This window comes from Heterodontus francisci, chromosome 5, assembly GCF_036365525.1.
Source record: "Heterodontus francisci isolate sHetFra1 chromosome 5, sHetFra1.hap1, whole genome shotgun sequence".
NCBI lineage: Eukaryota > Metazoa > Chordata > Chondrichthyes > Heterodontiformes > Heterodontidae > Heterodontus > Heterodontus francisci.
In genome coordinates, this window is record NC_090375.1 from 172,122,788 (window position 1) to 172,141,054 (window position 18,267).

The window sequence follows — 18,267 nt, forward strand, 5'->3', positions numbered from 1 at the left end:
TCCATGTTCATACAGAGCTAAATCCCAGCCATTGTCCCACCATCTAAAAAATACCTAGTGGAAGGTGGCATGCACCTGTGTGAGGATCACGTGAAATGTGTGCTGGTTCCTCATTGTCATGAACTAGCTGTGAAGCCAGTGGTACTGTTGCTCCTTATTGCTGTGTGCCTGTTCGAGGGGTTCGTGGGTCTCTGATGCAGCTTTCGAAGCCCCTGGTCCAGGCAGTGGGCAGGATAAGAATCCTGTACCCCTCTAGTGGTAGAAAACCTCTGGAGGCAATGCATGATTCAGTGCCTTTGGTTGAAAACGAGTCGAACATTCAGGTAATGGTGTCCCTTTCTATTGAGAGATAGAGAGCATGCAAGGCAATGTGGGTGCTGTCAATGGCACCTTGGACCTTGCGAACATCTGTCATGCAGGCTTGCTCGTCCTGCTTTGCTCAGTCCATGGGGAATGCAACCTTTATATTCCTCCTGGTGTAGAGAGACTCGGTCACCATCCTAACACAGGGGTGCACAACAAACTGAGTGATGTCACTGGTGTCACCTGCTGCAGCCTGGATAGACCCCATGGTGTAAATGTTAAAAGCTAAGAGGATTTACAACTACAGGAAGTGCTGTCCATGCCCTGGTTTGGGCCACCAGTTGTGACACAAAGTTGTTCCCAAAAGTCAGAACCACTTGTGGTATGGAGAAAAAAAGGTCCAAACAATCCAGCAGCCTAAGTGCACAAACCGGAACGTGTCTGGAGTCATGAGTCCCTTAAATGGCGCTCCTGCAGGTTCCTTACTGCTCGTTAGTGCCAGGATTTTTCTGGGGGAGTTTATCACATGCTGAACCAGGCCGTGGGCAGAACAATTTTCCAAAAGGGTCCTCCAAGAAGTATCAGACCCTTATTTTATTACAGGGAGGCTTTAATATTTCTGGTGTGTTCTACACCATCTATGGAGTAGTCCGCTCCAATATGATGGATGGTGCACATTCAGCATGAGATTGGCATGCGTGTGCTGCCCACCAAATTAAACTCTCATTTGCCCTCTTTAGACATGTAAAACAAGCATAATGTGATCCAGTTTGTAGGCAAACATCTTTCTCTATAAACTTCCGTAGAGAATTTCCCAGTAAGTCATTATTTTATATTTGCTTCATACTATACTTTTCTAAATTGCTAGCCACTTTCCTGTTATAATTAAATTTATACTTTTAAATATTATGTTCATGCACATTTATCAGCAAATGTGTTATTGAATTATAATTTAATAGAAAGTGTTGGATTTAATTGAACGGATGCACAGTTACTTGAATTCATGCTGAGAAATTTTTGTTCTTTCTCTGTTCTGATCTCAATACCTCTTGCTGTAGCCAGCAGATTTGTTTGTTTATTGTTTAGTTTTGTTTAGAGATACAGCGCTGAAACAGGCCCTTCGGCCCACCGAGTCTGTGCCGACCATCAACCACCCATTTATACTAATCCTACACTAATTCCATATTCCTACCACATCCTCATCTGTCCCCTATATTTCCCTACCACCTACCTGTACTCGGGGCAATTTATAATGACCAATTAACCTATCAACCTGCAAGTCTTTTGGCATGTGGGAGGAAACCGGAGCACCCGGAGGAAACCCACGCAGACACAGGGAGAACTTGCAAACTCCACACAGGCAGTACCCAGAATTGAACCCGGGTCGCTGGAGCTGTGAGGCTGCGGTGCTAACCACTGCGCCACTGTGCCGCCCAAATTTGAATAAAATAAATTAATATATAATATTTTTATTAATTTGGAAATGTAATCAGGAAAATAACACTGCTGCAATTCAATTAGTTACACTAACAGTTCTAATTAATGAAAGTGTGAAGTTTAAAGTCTTTGGAAAAAATCTGTTGTCAAGTTCAACTTTTTTTATGTCCTATTTATACGGTAGTGACTTTCCTCAGATGTCTTTCACTTACAGGCCTGGACAACGTATGCCAGCCAAGAGCGACGTCTCAATTCATTCCATCTTCGCTGCCTTCGGAGAATACTTGGCATCAGGTGGCAGGACTATATCTCCAACACAGAAGTCCTTGAAGCGGCCAACATCCCCAGCTTATACACACTACTGAGTCAGCGGCGCTTGAGATGGCTTGGCCATGTGAGCCGCATGGAAGATGGCAGGATCCCCAAAGACACATTGTACAGCGAGCTCGCCACTGGTATCAGACCCACCGGCCGTCCATGTCTCCGTTATAAAGACGTCTGCAAACGCGACATGAAATCGTGTGACATTGATCACAAGTCGTGGGAGTCAGTTGCCAGCATTCGCCAGAGCTGGCGGGCAGCCATAAAGACAGGGCTAAATTGTGGCGAGTCGAAGAGACTTAGTAGTTGGCAGGAAAAAAGACAGAGGCGCAAGGGGAGAGCCAACTGTGCAACAGCCCCAACAAACAAATTTCTCTGCAGCACCTGTGGAAGAGCCTGTTACTCCAGAATTGGCCTTTATAGCCACTCCAGGCGCTGCTTCACAAACCACTGACCACCTCCAGGCGCGTATCCATTGTCTCTCGAGATAAGGAGGCCCAAAAGATTCCGAAATAACATTCTACCTTCTCTCATCTTCAAACTAAATACAGTAAATATACAGATTTACTTTTTCATGTTGCTAATTACAAAGCTTTAAAAATAATTTTTAAGCTGTTCATATCTAAACTGATGTGGTGCTCATTGTTCCCACTTTACTCAATATGTTCCCTATCATCCTTGCTCACACTAATGTTCACTTGCCCCATTTTTCCCACTCCTCCATATTCCTCATTTTCTCCACTCCCTCATATTCCACTATCTCCACTCCACATGTTCTTCCTTTCTTCGCTCCTCCATTTTCCCCATTAGCCACTCCCCATGTTTCTCATTATCCCCACTGTTCCATATCCTCTTCTTATCCCCACTCTCTCATGTTTCTTTTGTCTCCACTCCTCGATGTCCTTTTATCACCACTCGCCATGTTCCTCTTGCTGTCCCCCCTTTCTTCAATGGTCGACAGTGCGGGGTTGTGGCACGGTTCCATTATGCAGCCATCGCATTTTATGGTAAGTGTTCAGTAGTGTGACTATTTTGTTGGTGCTAGTGAGTATCATTGCTGGGCCAGTGAAAATCAGATGGGAATTTGTGACTGAGACACTCTTACGTATTCCCTAGTGTCGTCATGCCCAGTACTTATCAGGATGTATATTCATTATTTACACATCACTGCTGGCTGAGTTTCTTGGTACACTGAGGATTGTACACTAATAATAAACTGTGTTTTATACCTTATTACTAACTTTGTTGTTATCCATGAATTCTTTCAGCCCATTTAATCTCTATTCCAGTTTTTCACCTAAATCCACTCTGATAGTTATTGGATTATGCCATCAATTAGGCTATTTTTATAAATGTGTTGTCTCTTTCCTTATCTGTATTCAATGAGATAAATAGCTCAATCCATTCCAGCAAATACAAGTTCACACAAGCTCAAACAGCGTTATCTATCTTTTTACTTATAAGCTAGTGTTATTCTCGCTCTTTGCGAACAATCTGGCTGCTCCTAATAGATGGGTTGGGAGTGCGAAGTTATCGTCTACTCACGCCCATTGCTAGAAGCTTGCGGCCAAATGAATTTCAAGCATCAGTTCATCTCTTCTGAAAGGTTTTAAGCTTCAATGTTCCGAAATTTGTTGCCCTTTAATAATTCATATCATTTTGACTACGGGTGCAAGTGTAACATGGGCTCGGTCACCCGTTAAAACACCTCTTCTAACGTTTGCTTGCAATGAAACTAAAATCAGAAGTGCCGAAATTGCCCGTTTTATACTATAATCCAAAGCCAAATTTACCCCAATCAGCACAGATGTGTGTTTCTAATTGGAAGTACCTAGCTGGTGCCAGTCAGTGCACTCTGCTGGCCACTCGAAGAAAAGTCAAAATCAGCTCCTCTCCTTCATTCTCTGTTGATTATAGCTGACCTGCTCCCAGTATTGCATTGATGCTGCTCTGTTGCTAGAAATTAAGGGGTGTTGGGGTGGGGTGGGGGGAACAGAGTTACTCTCCGGCTGATTTTTCCAATAAGGATATTCTTGATCTCTGCCTGTTGTCTTCCTATCATAACAGGATTGTGATCCAGAACTCTTTACTACCCACCCCCCCCCACATTGAGAATGAATAAATTCAAATCCCATAGACTGAGTAGGAGATATTCTGATATAATAAAAGCAAAATACTGCAGATCCTTTTCATGATATCTTGCATTTCAGCAGCTTTTTTGGACACTATCACCGTTCAGCTTTTAATGAGCCCCAAAGAGAAAAATGACTAAAAGTGCAGACAAAGATCAATATAACCTTTGCATGAACATATCAACTGTACCACAAGATTACTGAATTAAAAAAGGTGCCCTTCACAAACAGATCTAGTCCAAATAAGCTCTGATACAGTAATGACCTGCCATTGCACAACAAGCAAAGGTTTGCAATTAAAACAGAAAAAGCTAGCTAACAGTTCCAAGTCTTGAAGGCTTTGTTTTTAATTCCCATGAGGTGGTGTTATTTCATCAGATTATTTTGCTTCTCCTTGAGCTTTACTTTAAGAAGCAGTGGTCTACTGACCAATGATGGGGTTCATATTTTTAATGTTTGGAGATTTAAGTTGTCCATGTATCATCACTAAGCATACGTGAGGTCATTGGGAGCATTTTGGTTTGTTTTCAACTCTGGTATTTGGCAGTTATAGAACAAAATGGGCTAAGGTAAGAAGCTTCTGGAAATCTTTGTCAGGTTACCACACAGGTCGTAAAGCTAATAGTTAACCCCAACGAAACAGGAGTCATTCAAATATCTCAGGCCGTGGCTTTAGATGACCAAATGGAACAATTCATGGGGTGGGTTGACATTTCTGATGTTTCCAAAATAACTGCAATTAAAACTGTCCAATAAAAAGCCCAGATTGTAATGACTGCAGTTGAAATAAGGTTTATCCAGTTTTCTCTCCAGCCTCCCCTAGCCACATGCTTTGAGAAACCATGCCAATACAACATCTGCAGCAAATGTTCCCCAGAGTCCAACATGGTCAGTCTGTGCAGTAATTTTGGGGTGGAATTATTTGAAGAGATGATTAAACAGTATAAGCATGGTGGCTTTCTTCACTTTGGTCATAACAAAGCTGGGCTGAAGACTGGTCTTGCACAATAGAAGCTCTATTAATTCCCACTTGTCACAAAGACAACATTCAGCAAATTGTAAAACATCTTTAAATAATTTGAAAGGTTCTTATTTGGAAAGAATTTTCTGTTATTTGTTGGATCTTGCATTCTTATAGCTTTACAGTGTTCAGGAAGGATTCCTCCAACAGTACACTTCACTTTCACCTCAGTCACTATCTGCTAATGCCAACTTATTGTTTACTTCAAGAATTAGTCAGTCATTCCGCAGTGAATTTGGCACAGAATGGGCGATGACATCACTGGGGGAAAAATATTAATGGCCTCCCTAGCCTGAATCAAGAAAGGCTTGCCATCCAAATCTGCTTAGGGCCTGAAGTGTCAGTAATCCAGGAAGGGGGGGGGGGGGGGGGTGCGGAGGGGAAATCGGGTACCAATCGGGAAGGGTGGAAAAGGGATATTGATTATGGAGGTAGAGGGAAAATGCATTGATAATGCAGGAAGGCTGGAAATGGGGTATCAATAATCCTGGAAGGGGTGAAATGCGACATCGATCATGCAGGATGGTAGGAAATGAGCTGTCAGTAATCTGCAGAGGGAGGAAATATGGTGGAACCCAGTGATGCCAAGTTGCCACCTTGAAGATAACTACCTGGAAGTCTCCTCTGAGGGCAGGATAGATAGTAGTTTTGCCGCCCCATCAAAATCTAACATCTCAAAAGGAAGTGGGGATGGCAACATCGGCCAGAATTCCTATTGTTCCTAGCTTGTCAACCCTGAATGTACACGACACCAGCAACTGGTAGAATGGAGAAACAGAAATAGTGTCCATGGAGGTAGCATAGCCGTGAACACTCAAAGGCAGAAGTTCTGCCATTGATGAAATTGTCCTTTTATAAAGGAGGCTGATTTCCAATTTTCTCTGATGTTTGAAGCTGATTCTATTGGCTTTGCCCACAAACAGCTGGCAAGCACTGTATTTAGCTGCCCTCTAGGTGAGCATCTAACATGCCTGTTACGAGTGCATATACCCATTTGTTTGATGCAAAATGCTCACATCCCCAGAATCTCTGGCAGTCAGGCTCCTGTTCCATCAGCAGGGTACAATTACCTCAGTTAGTTAGGCCGGAATTTGATGGCCCTCCCCCAGCACACGAGCGGGCTGGTGGTGCGGGGGCAGTGGGGGGTGGGGCGTAAAATTGAGTGGGAGGCAGGGGTGCCATTCCTGACGCCGTCCCGCCCCCACTACAATTTTACACGGGGTGGTGGCAAGAAATGGCCCGCCCTCCCAAAGGCCATTCAAGACCCTTAAGTGACCACTTAACTGCCATGTAAGGGCCTCTACCTGCCCCACTGGTATGTTACCAATGGCGGCCGGGCGGCAAAGGCCCCCAGAATCTTGCGGGCTGGGGGAGGGGCCCTCATGATCGGGCACCCTTCACCCCACGGAGGCCCCCCCTGAAGCCTCAACCACCTGGAATAAAATAGACAGCCCCCCCCCCAACCACTTGCCTCGCTGGGGCCCTGCCGATTGTCCCTGGTGAAGCCCCAAAACGTACCTTTTTTCCAGGCCAGCGTCCCTCTTGCTTCTATTGGCTGGGCGCTGTTCCACCAGCGGCCACCTCTCCCACCTCCACCTCAAGAAGGTGGAAACCTGCCCATGGCCAATTAAGGGCCTGGGGAGCGAAAACCTCTGGCGTGGCTCCCCAGGCCTGGTGGAAACAGGCTCATCCCTGACTTTTCAGCTGGTGGGAGGGGCCTCCTGCCCAAGGTAAAATTCCGGCCTTAGTTTATGGCATGGAGAGGGATGGCAGGTTTTCAGCCCTTAAGATTTTTCTTTAGAATCAGATAGGTGAGGGTAACTGCCCTTGACGTCAAGGCAGCATTTGACCAAGCATAACATCAAGGAACCCCAGTAAAATTCAAAGTCAATGGGAAACAGGGGGAAAACCTTCCACTGGCTGCAGTCATAATTAGCATAAAGGAAGGTGGATGTGATTGTTGGAGGTCAATCATCTCAGCCCAGCTCCAGTTCCTCAGGCTAGTGTCCTAGGCCCAACCATCTTCAGCTGCTTCATTAATAACCTTCCTCCGTCATGATGTCAGAATTGGGGATATTCGCTGATGATTGCAAAGTGTTCAGCACCATTCGCAATTTCTGAGATAATGAAGCAGATCGTGACCACATGCAGCAAGACCTGGACAACATTCAGGCTTGGGCTGATAAGTGGCAAGGAGCATTTGCACCACACAAGTGCCAGGCAATGACTATTTCCAACAAGAAAGAATCTAACCATCACCCCTTGATGTTCAATCGCATTACCATCACTGAATCCCCCAGCATCAACATCCTTGACATTTGGCCAGAAACTTAACTGGACTAGTCATGTAAATTATGTGGCTATAAGAACAGATCAGAGGTTAGGGATTCTGCAGCGAGTAGATCACCTCCTGACTCCTCAAAGCCTGTCCACATCTGCAAGGCACAAGTCAGGAGTGTTTCAGATCAGCGACACCAGTGAAAATAGACCCCTTTATATTTATAAAGTAGAATGGCGTCTTGTCACCAATCACATCCTGTGTTTCAAATGGTCAAAGCTAGTGAAGTGAATGAAGATAAAAATACAAGAAAACAGATTCCAGAATAGTTTATATGGCAACATAATGTTTAAATGGTGCAGTTATGACTAAGTTATGGGAGAATGTTTATTCTGGAAGGGTGAGCTAAGATGGGCTGATCACCCTCCCTCATCTATATCTACCTTGTGATCAGCAGTATCTTGACAGTGTAAGTCCTGAGAGACTGTTTCTCTGGCTGGAGAATCTAGAACTACGGGTCATAGTCTAAGGGGTCGGCAATTTCGGTCCAAGATAAGGAGGCATTTCTTTACTCAGAGGGTTCTGAATCTTTGGAATTCTCTACCCCAGAGAGCTGTGGATGTTCAGTTGATGAGTGTATTTAAGGCTGAGGCTGGTAGATTTTTGGACGCGAAGGGAAGCAAGGGATCTGGGGATCAGGCAGGAAAGTAGAGTTGAGGCATGATCTTATTGAATGTCGGAGTAGGTTTGAGGGGCTGTATGGCCCGCTCCTGCTCATATATTTCTTATGTTCTCATGTATATGAGGTTAAGGCCTAGACTTCAAAATATTTCAATAGGGTCTGGTATAGACAAGTCTCTGGGCTTAATTTTCTACTTCCAGTTTGTGTGCCCATTTTGTTTACACAAACTGGAGCACTTCAAATATTTTAAGCTGAAAATGTATCATACTTCTAATGAATGTTGAGCACTGCATTGTTGATTAAGAAACTGAATAACATGATCTTGTTGTCATGCAGAGTTGCTGTGGGCCTCATTCCCAAAACTGATTCTTGCCTGATGGGACCCCAGAAAAATGGAGCTGTGCACCCATACTTATATGCACTACGCCACTCTACAAGATAAGCCAATGGGGGTACTTGCTTCTGACACTGGAGTTTAGCAGGTTAGAGTGTGTCACAGTGAACCAAATGACTCAGCTGGAGTTTATCTGCGCACCTCCATCCACTGCTGCATTGGCACAAAGTCTGCACTAACAGGAAATGATAGCCAAGTTTGAATACTCCTTTAAATGCCACGTCTCCCACTGTGCTAGCTTCCAACTGACAGATGAACAGGGAAGGCGAGGAACCCATTCTTGTGTATTTGTTGCATGGAAGCCAATGAGGTGCCTATATTCTGAAGCACTTGCCTTGTAAGCTGTAGAGTTCACTGACGCTGTTCTGCCTTGTGATGTGATGCCAGTACGCACTGCGAGGGAGTGTTATCGTCATGAGTGCCATCTCCTCGCTGGGATCGGATTGCAGCTGAAATACAGAAACAGAGTTTCTTCAGACATGTTCGGAAAGGCAACACTGAAAAAAAATGGCACAACTTCAGGTTAAAGACCACCGTTGAAAGAATACACGCAACAAAATGAAAACACCAAATGCATTATACAGCTTGAAGTTTGTGTGTCGGGTTCATCAAACTGCGAGATGATAGTGCAAGGGAGTGGAACAGATTTTCACTTCGCACACTGTGATAAAGTTTAAACACTTCGAGGTTAGACATAGATTGCTTCCTCTTCCTGTCTCGAACAAAACATGTCCAAGTTGACCACAGAAATAAATAAATTAAATATATTTCAACAATATGACGTTTCCATTTCCCCTTTCCACTATCTTCTTGACCTTGTAGAGAGAGAGAGAGAGAGAGGAAGAGAGAGGATCTTAATTAAGGCTGTAGCAGTGGGAATTTGTCTGGAGATCTGAAGCTTCTGTTTATGACAAGGAACAAAGAACAATACAGCACAGGAACAGGCCATTCGGCCCTCCAAGCCTGCGCCGATCTTGATGCCTGCCGAAACTAACAGCTTCTGCACTTCCGGGGCCCATGTCCCTCTATTCCCTTCCTATTCATATATTTGTCAAGATGTCTCTTAAACGTCGCTATCGTATCTGCTTCCACCACCTCCCCTGACAGCAAGTTCCAGGCACTCACCTTCTGTGTAAAAAACTTGCCTCGCACATCCCCTCTAAACTTTGCCCCTCTCACCTTAAACCGATATCCCCTAGTAACTGACTCTTCCACCCTGGGAAAAAGCTTCTGACTATCCACTCTGTCCATGCCGCTCATAACTTTGTAAACCTCTATCATGTCGCCCCTCCACCTCCGTCGTTCCAGTGAAAACAATCTGAGTTTTTCCAACCTCTCATCAAAGCTAATGCCCTCCAGACCAGGCTACATCCTGGTAAACCTCTTCTGTACCCTCTCCAAAGCCTCCACGTCCTTCTGGTAAGTGTGGCCTAACTAAGGTTCTGTACAGCTGCAGCATGACTTGCCAATTTTTATACTCTATGCCCCGACCGATGAAGGCAAGCATGCCGTATGCCTTCTAGACTACCTTATCTACCTGCGTTGCCACTTTCAGTGACCTGCGGACCTGTACGCCCAGATCTCTTTGCCTGTCAATACTCCTAAGGGTTCTGCCATTTACTGTATACCTCCCACCTGCATTAGACCTTCCAAAATGCATTACCTCACATTTGTCCGGATTAAACTCCATCTGCCATTTCTCCGCCCACGTCTCCAACCGATCGATATCCTGCTGTATCCTCTGACAATCCTCATTATCCGCAACTCCACCAACCTTTGTGTCGTCCGCAAACTTACTAATCAGACCAGCTACATTTTCCTCCAAATCATTTATATATACTACAAACAGCAAAAGTCCCAGCACTGATCCCTGCAGAACACCACTAGTCACATCCCTCCATTCAGAAAAACACCCATCCACTGTTACCCTCTGTCTTCTGTGACTGAGCCAGTTCTGTATCCATCTTGCCAGCTCACCTCTGATCCCGTGTGACTTCACCTTTTGCACCAGTCTGCCATGCGGGACCTTGTCAAAGGCTTTACTAAAGTCCATGTGGACAACATCCACCGCCCTCTCCTCATCAATTAACTTCGTCACTTCCTCAAAAAACTCAATCAAATTAGTAAGACACGACCTCCCCTTCACAAAACCATGCTGTCTCTCGCTAATAAGTTTGTTTGTTTCCAAATGGGAGTAAATCCTGTCCCGAAGAATCCTCTCTAATAGTTTCCCTACCACTGACATAAGGCTCACCGGCCTATAATTTCCTGGATTATCCTTACCACCCTTCTTAAACAAAGGAACAACATTGGCTATTCTCCAGTCCTCTGGGACCTCACCTGTAGCCAATGAGGATGCAAAGATTTCTGTCAAGGCCCCAGCAATTTCTTCCCTTGCCTCCCTCAGTATTCTAGGGTAGATCCCATCAGGCCCTGGGGACTTATCTACCTTAATGCTTTGCAAGACACCCAACACCTCCTCCTTTTTGATAATGAGATGACTGAGACTATCTGCACTCCCTTCCCTAGGCTCATCATCCACCAAGTCCTTCTCCTTGGTGAATACTAATGCAAAGTACTCATTTAGCACCTCACCCATTTCCTCTGGCTCCACACATAGATTCCCTTCTCTGTCCTTGAGTGGGCCAACCCTTTCCCTGGTTACCCTCTTTCTCTTTATATATGTATAAAAAGTCTTGGGATTTTCCTTAATCCTGTTTGCCAATGACTTTTCATGACCCCTTTTAGCCCTCCTAACTCCTTGCTTAAGTTCCTTCCTACTGTCTTTATATTCCTCAAGTGCTTCATCTGTTCCTAGCCTTCCAGCCCTTACAAATGCTTCCTTTTTCTTTTTGACTAGGCTCACAATATCCAAGCTTCCCGAAACTTGCCAAACTTGTCTTTTTTCCTCACAGGAACATGCTGGTCCTGGATTCTAATCAGCTGACGTTTGAAAGACTCCCACATGTCAGATATTGATTTACCCTCAAACAGCCGCCCCCAATCTAAATTCTTCAGTTCCTGCCTAATATTGTTATAACTAGCCTTCCCCCAATTTAGCACCTTCACCCGAGGACTACTCTTATCCTTATCCACAAGTACCTTAAAACGTATGGAATTATGGTCACTGCTCCCCCACTGAAACTTCGACCACCTGGCCAGGCTCATTCCCCAATACCAGGTTCAGTACGGCCCCATCCCTAGTTGGACTATCTACCTACTGTTTCAAGAAGCCCTCCTGGATGCTCCTCACAAATTCTGCCCCATCCAAGCCCCTAGCACTAAGTGAGTCCCAGTCAATATTGGGGAAGTTAAAATCACCCACCACTACAACCCTGTTACCTTTACATCTTTCCAAAATCTGTCTACATATCTGCTCCTCCACCTCCCGCTGGCTGTTGGGAGGCCTGTAGTAAACCCCCAACATCGTGACTGCACCCTTCCTATTCCTGAGCTCCACCCATATTGCCTCGCTGCATGACCCCTCTGAGGTGTCCTCCCGCAGTACAGCTGTGATATTCTCAGTTGATAAATTTAGAAATATTATGATCAGTGTGGAGAACTTGCTTCATTTAAGTATTTCATGTTGTTATTCTTTAAATACTGACTTTACAATTAAAGAAATCCATCATTAAGGTGCCTGGAACAATTTCATTTCAATGAACTGCAAATTGTCTCATCCTTGCTAAGAATCCTACTGTCAATTGAAAACAGCTTTACAGCAAAAGGTTGGGGGCCATCAAAACTTTTCCTGCTATTGGTAGCAGGCGGCTGATGTTGCAGGTCTCATTACAGGAGATTCATCTACGGCTTCCTTGGTGAGGCATCCTCGGAGATAGTTTCGTGGTGAGGTCAAAGAAGCTGTATCAACCAAATTAGTAGTGGATCCTGATGGTTCCTCTTTTATGGACCAGGGCCTGCCTAAGCCTTCTCTGCTGCTCATTCCCTTCCTCTGGTGTGACCAATAAAGTGATTCTTGGTGAATACCTGGGCTGCATTAAGGTCTGAAACAAGGTCACTGTCCTGCTCTGTGCTAGATTTCTGCTAACTCACCATGTTGCATTAAAGCCAATGTTATAGTTGCCAATTATTAATATGATTCGGGTTGGGCGGCTAGTGTGAATGAATGTGCCTTTAATCGGTCTGTAACAACTTTACAAGCCAAAATATTAACTCAGGTTTGTTCATCAGTGCCAGGATATATACTTTTTGCAACGGAATTTGGCCCAAAGAAGCATTTTGGGGTGTAGCCAAAAATTTCCTAATGTTCCATTAGTTATTAATGATGACACATTTACCTTTATTTAAATGCCCTAGGCATCAAGATGGCATTCAACTGTCACCAAGAAGCCATAGGAAAACTGAAGCCAATGTGAAATGCCTCAATAACTGCAGACACATCTAACACAATGGAAGATGGTTGTAGTTGTTGAAGACCAGTCAATACCAGGGCATCACTTTAGGAGTTCCATAGGGAAGTATTCTCAATCCAATAATCTTTAACTGCTTTCCTAATGACCTTCCTTCCACCATAAGGGGAGGAGTAGGTCTCTTTGCTAACGATTCAGTGGCATTCATCTTAATTCATAACTCCTCTGAAAATGAAGCAGTCCACACCAGTCTACAGCAGGACCTGGATAACATCTAGACTTATGCTGACAAGTGGGCTTTACAATTATGCCATATACTTGCTAGGTAATGGCCATCTTTAAACACGGATAGTGCAGCCACCTCTCCTTGACCTTTAATAGCACCACCGTTGTGAATATCCCTACCATCAACATCTTAGGAGCCACCACTGACCAGAAGCTGAACTAGATCATCCATATCAACACCATGGCTATAAGAACAGGACAAAGGCTACCCAATCTGTGATGTGTGGCTTACCTCCTGACCCGTCAAACCTTCTTCACCATCTACAAGGCTGAAGTCAGGAGTGTGATGTAATAATGTCCACTTACCTGGATGGATACAGCCAGAACAATACTCACAAAGCTCAACACTATCCAGGAAAAAGCAGTTCACTTGATTAGTGCTCTGCCATTCAACTTAATATCTGTCACAGTATGCTTGATCTACAGGAAGTACTGCAGCAACTCTTTTACGTCAACACCACCTCCCTCCCTCTTTCACCAAGAAGGACAAGAGCAGCAATGCTGTAGGAAACCAATAGCAGAAAACAGACAAGATCCCCTCCAAGTCTCAAATAACCCTTATTTAGGAGTTCCATATTGCATTGCTGCTCCTTCATTGTCGCTGGGTTATAATCATTGAATTCTCTAGCTAACATCATTGTGGGAGAACCATCAAGGAGAGGTTCCACGGTCACCTTTGAGTGCAACTAGAAGGGGCAATAAATTAGTCCCATCCACATCACCCACATCCCAAGAAATAATTAAATAGAATGCAGAGCCTAATTTCAGTCATTAGGTGATACAAATTAGGTTTGGAGGATATAAGATATGTCTTAATTGTCACCCAATCAGAACAAAGTTAAAAAGCATCAATAGGGTTGTGGCAGCTAGACAACCATTTAGAGAGAGTTTTTCGCAGTGTGTAGCACTGTGAAATGCTTCTCCATCACTGATGATTAAATATGATAGAATAGATCTTTTTACCTATTTGTGTAGTGAAATCATTCTGTGTGATATGAGGTTATGCGTGTGGGAGTTCAAATGGAACAGTTTTATTTGCTATTTCAACTGAGGCGCTAACCTGTTAAGGTATCACATTTTTGTTGCTCATTGCACAGAATGCAATTTCACCCCATTGGTGTTCATAGACTATAGAAGCTGTGAGAACATTTTGATGGATGTCATATTGTTAAGTGACTCACTGTGTTAGGTCTATCAATTACTTCCTCTCTACTAATAATTTGCACCACAGTAGCTTTTCTCAAGTATCTGATCTTGCTGACAACATTCTACAATTATCAGTTTATTTCAAATGGTGTGGCTTATGAATAAAAAAGTTAACAACCTTCTCTTTATCTTCCTTGTTATGTCTTGTGGTTCCCATAGTTTCTTAAATAATCATGTTTTAGACACAGATACTGGAGCTTTGTGGCAGAATGATACAATGTGTGTTTGGTACAGACCAGTGCAGTAGTGAGTGATGTGGCGCTGGGAAGATATATACATATGCTTGAAGAATGTAGTTCCTAAGTCCTTTCAGATAATACAACAATATAACATGCCTTTTACTGTTAACATAACTTTTCCAAACATTAATAATTTTTCTTTACTTGTGGCTAAGCTAAAGAAAATTCACAATCAACTTTTACAATTAAACTTGTAATTCTGAGAACCCTAAAACTCTTCTATGGCTCACTTTCTTTCAAAGCATTATACACGATATTGTTCCTGTGGTAAGATGTTGTGCCTCCATCTCGTGGATTTGGTTGCCGCCAACCCTCTCTGTGATGAGATGCCATGCTGTACTGGCATGTTGCTCCTGGTGTTGTGGAAGTTGTGCTTGATATTGGTGATATTGGGGGGAATTTTACGTTCTCCCCCGCAGTAGGTTTAGAGGCGGCGAGTGCATAAAATTGGGTGGGATGCTGGTGCTGGTTGGGGTGTTGGTGGGGGGGGTTCCTGCCACCACTCTGCCTCTGCCAAAATTTAGTCTGGAGATGGAAGGCTTGTGAACAGCCTTCCTGTCCCACCGCCAATTGAGACTTGGCAATTTAACCCCAATTAAGTGCCTCTTCCCACCGCAGCCATAGTTACCTGTGTGGCGGGCAACCCTGTCACTGCATGGGAAACGGCACGAAAAACCGTGTGGGCTGCTTCCCGGCTCAGGGGGTGGGGGGGGGGGGGGGTGGGTCCCTCGTTAAAAGGCACTTAGTGCCTGAATAACGGACCCTCGGGAAGGGGAGGGGGCTGCTGAGAGCCATCCCCCCTGCCCTTGCTACCCCGCGAGATTTCTCCCACTGACCTAGCTGTGGCCTGGATCCAGCGATGCTCGTCGACCTCCGGTAGGTGCTCTTCCAGCAGCAGCCACTACCTCCGCGGTGGCGTTGCAGCTGCTGGCCTCTGATTGGCTGGTAACCATTCCCTTTCATATTTTCAGGAAAGATCAGATCTTCTGGTATAGTCTGAGTGGGATGATGTTACTCTGTGTTCTGGTATCAAGCTTCAGCTTCTGGTTTATGGTTGTGTAAATTTATTTTCTTTGGGAACTTTCGCTTCCAGACATTTGATGTAGGTCTATGGATCCTATGACTATTGTGTCCTCAAACTCCCTGTCATCTTCCAGGGTATGGATGGCTTGGTTTAGTCATAGAGAGATACAGCACTGAAACAGGCCCTTCGGCCCACCGAGTCTGTGCTGACCAACAACCACCCATTTATACTAATCCTACATTAATCCCATATTCCCTACCACATCCCCACCATTCTCCTACCACCTACCTACACTAGGGGCAATTTACAATGGCCAATTTACCTATCATCCTGCAAGTCTTTGGCTGTGGGAGGAAACCGGAGCACCTGGCGGAAACCCACGCTGTCACAGGGAGAACTTGCAAACTCCTCACAGGCAGTACCCAGAACCGAACCCAGGTCGCTGAAGCTGTGAGACTGCAGTGCTAACCACTGCGCCACTGTTTCTTTAATTTCTCATTTTCCCTGTTGCTCTGCCTCTGGTAATGTGCTTTCTTTGTCCTGCAGATCTTTTCCCAGTGATTGGGTCTTCCACAAGCTCTGCATTTTGATCTGAATGCGGGATATTTCTTTCTGTCTGTAAACTCATGTAATCATCCACATCTCTAATACATCTTTCTCTTTCTCTGGTGTGCATTCTTTTGTTGCTGTTTCACTGCATCAACCCTGTTTCCTTTCCTTTATCTTAACTGAAGGCTAGCCTTTTGGGTAGTCAGGGTCTTCATCTGTCTACTTGTGGCTTCATATGCTCTGGCAGTGTCTATAGCCAGCGATATTGTAAGCGTATCCTTCACAATTAAAGTTTTTCGTACATCAGTGTGAGCAAAGCCTCAAATCAGCTGATCCCTGAAGGCAGAAGGGCAGATTAATAGGGTGGTGAAAAAGGCATATGGGACACTTGCCTTTATCAATCGAGGCATAGATTACAAAAGCAGGGAGGTCATGTTGGAGTTGTACAGAAGGCCACAGCTGGAGTACTGTGTGTAATTCTGGTCATATTATAGGAAGGATGTGATTGCACTGGAGGGGGTGCAGAGGCGATTCACCAGGATGGTGCCTGGGATGGAACATTTAAGCTATGAAGAGAGGTTGGATAGGCTTGGGTTGTTTTCGCTGGAGCAGAGAAGACTGAGGGGTGACCTGATCAAGGTGTACAAGATTATGAGGGGCATGGACAGGGTGGATAGGGAGAAGCTGTTCCCCTTAGTTGAAGGGTCAGTTACTAGGGGACACAAGTTTAAGGTGAGGGGCAGGAGGTTTAAGGGGGATTTGAGGAAGAACTTTTTTACCCAGAGGGTGGTGACAGTCTGGAATGCCTTGCCTGGGAGGGTGGTAGAGGCGGGTTGCCTCACATCCTTTAAAAAGTACCTGGATGAGCACTTGGCACGTCATAACATTCAAGGCTATGGGCCAAGTGTTTACAAATGGGATTAGGTAGACAGGTCAGGTGTCTTTAATGCATCGGTGCAGACTCGATGGGCCGAAGGGCCTCTTCTGCGCTGTATTATTCTGTGATTCTATGATACCAGCTTTTCATCCACGTCCTTGAATTTACACTTGCTGAATATCTTTAAGAAACCCTCAATAGGCTCACCTGGTTCCTATCTCAGGCTTTGAAATTCGTAACAGTGGATCTAATGGTTTGACTTTGGCTGAAGATATGTGCTGAATTTCTCAAAAATCTGGTCTGTGCTTTTACTGTTGGCCTTATTCATTTCCCAGCTATCGAAAAGATCTAATCCTTTCTATTCACAAAAGGATGTAGCTGACCTTATCCTCTTCACCAGTTCCTTTCAGAAAACTACTGAATGTCAATCTGCACTTCTGCTTGAACTTTTCGAATGCCTCAATGACATCGTTGGCCTTCCAATTCATCATAGGCTGGAAATGTGCATTCATTGCTATGGCAGCAGCCATCTCGTTTATTCTTTCGCGTAATTTATATAGTGTTACTTTGTTTTCTGGCACTAATTCCAGCTGTTTTTCACAGTCACTTTCAGTGTTTACATTGATCAAAGGGTTTGAGTTCTACTCACAAACACTTTGCTCCACCATATCACGTCTTGTGTTTCCCAGAGTTTCTCAAATAATCACATTTTAGACACAGACACTGGATCTTTAGTCCAGGATTAAAAGGAATGTTCTCCGATTGGCAGAATGTATCAAGTGGTGTTCCACAGGGATTTGTACTGGGGTTTCATCTCGTCATCACTTTTTTTTTGTTTGTTCACATTTATTGCTCATCCCTAATTGCCTTTGAGAAGGTGGCGGTGAGCTGCAGTCCATGTGGTGTAGGCACGCCCGCAGTGCTATTAGTGAGGGAGTTCCAGGATTTTGACCCGATGATGAAGTAATGGTGATGCAGTTCCAAGTCAGGATGGTGTGTGGCTTGGAGGAGAACTTGTAGGTGGTGATGTTCCCATGTGTCTGCTGCCCTGTCCTTCTAGGTTGTAGAGGTTGCAGATTTGGAAGGTGCTGCTGAAGGAGCCTTGGTGAGTTGCTAAAGTGCATCTTGTAGATGGTACGCACAGCTGTC

The 18,267-nt window shown here is 44.6% G+C and overlaps 1 protein-coding gene across 4 annotated transcripts in view; it reads right to left on the minus strand.

Moving 5' to 3' along the window:
• dok6 (docking protein 6) overlaps window positions 1-18,267 on the minus strand; it is a 506,642-nt gene that overhangs the window by 47,610 nt on the left and 440,765 nt on the right. For all 4 annotated transcript variants that reach the window (XR_010975088.1, XR_010975089.1, XM_068032346.1 and 1 more), the window contains exon 7: window positions 8,903-9,017. Coding sequence is in view for 2 of the 4 variants with exons in the window: in XM_068032346.1 (XP_067888447.1) it covers window positions 8,903-9,017 (115 nt within the window). In the remaining 2 variants the exon portion in view is untranslated. The remainder of the gene's footprint in view (window positions 1-8,902; window positions 9,018-18,267) is intronic.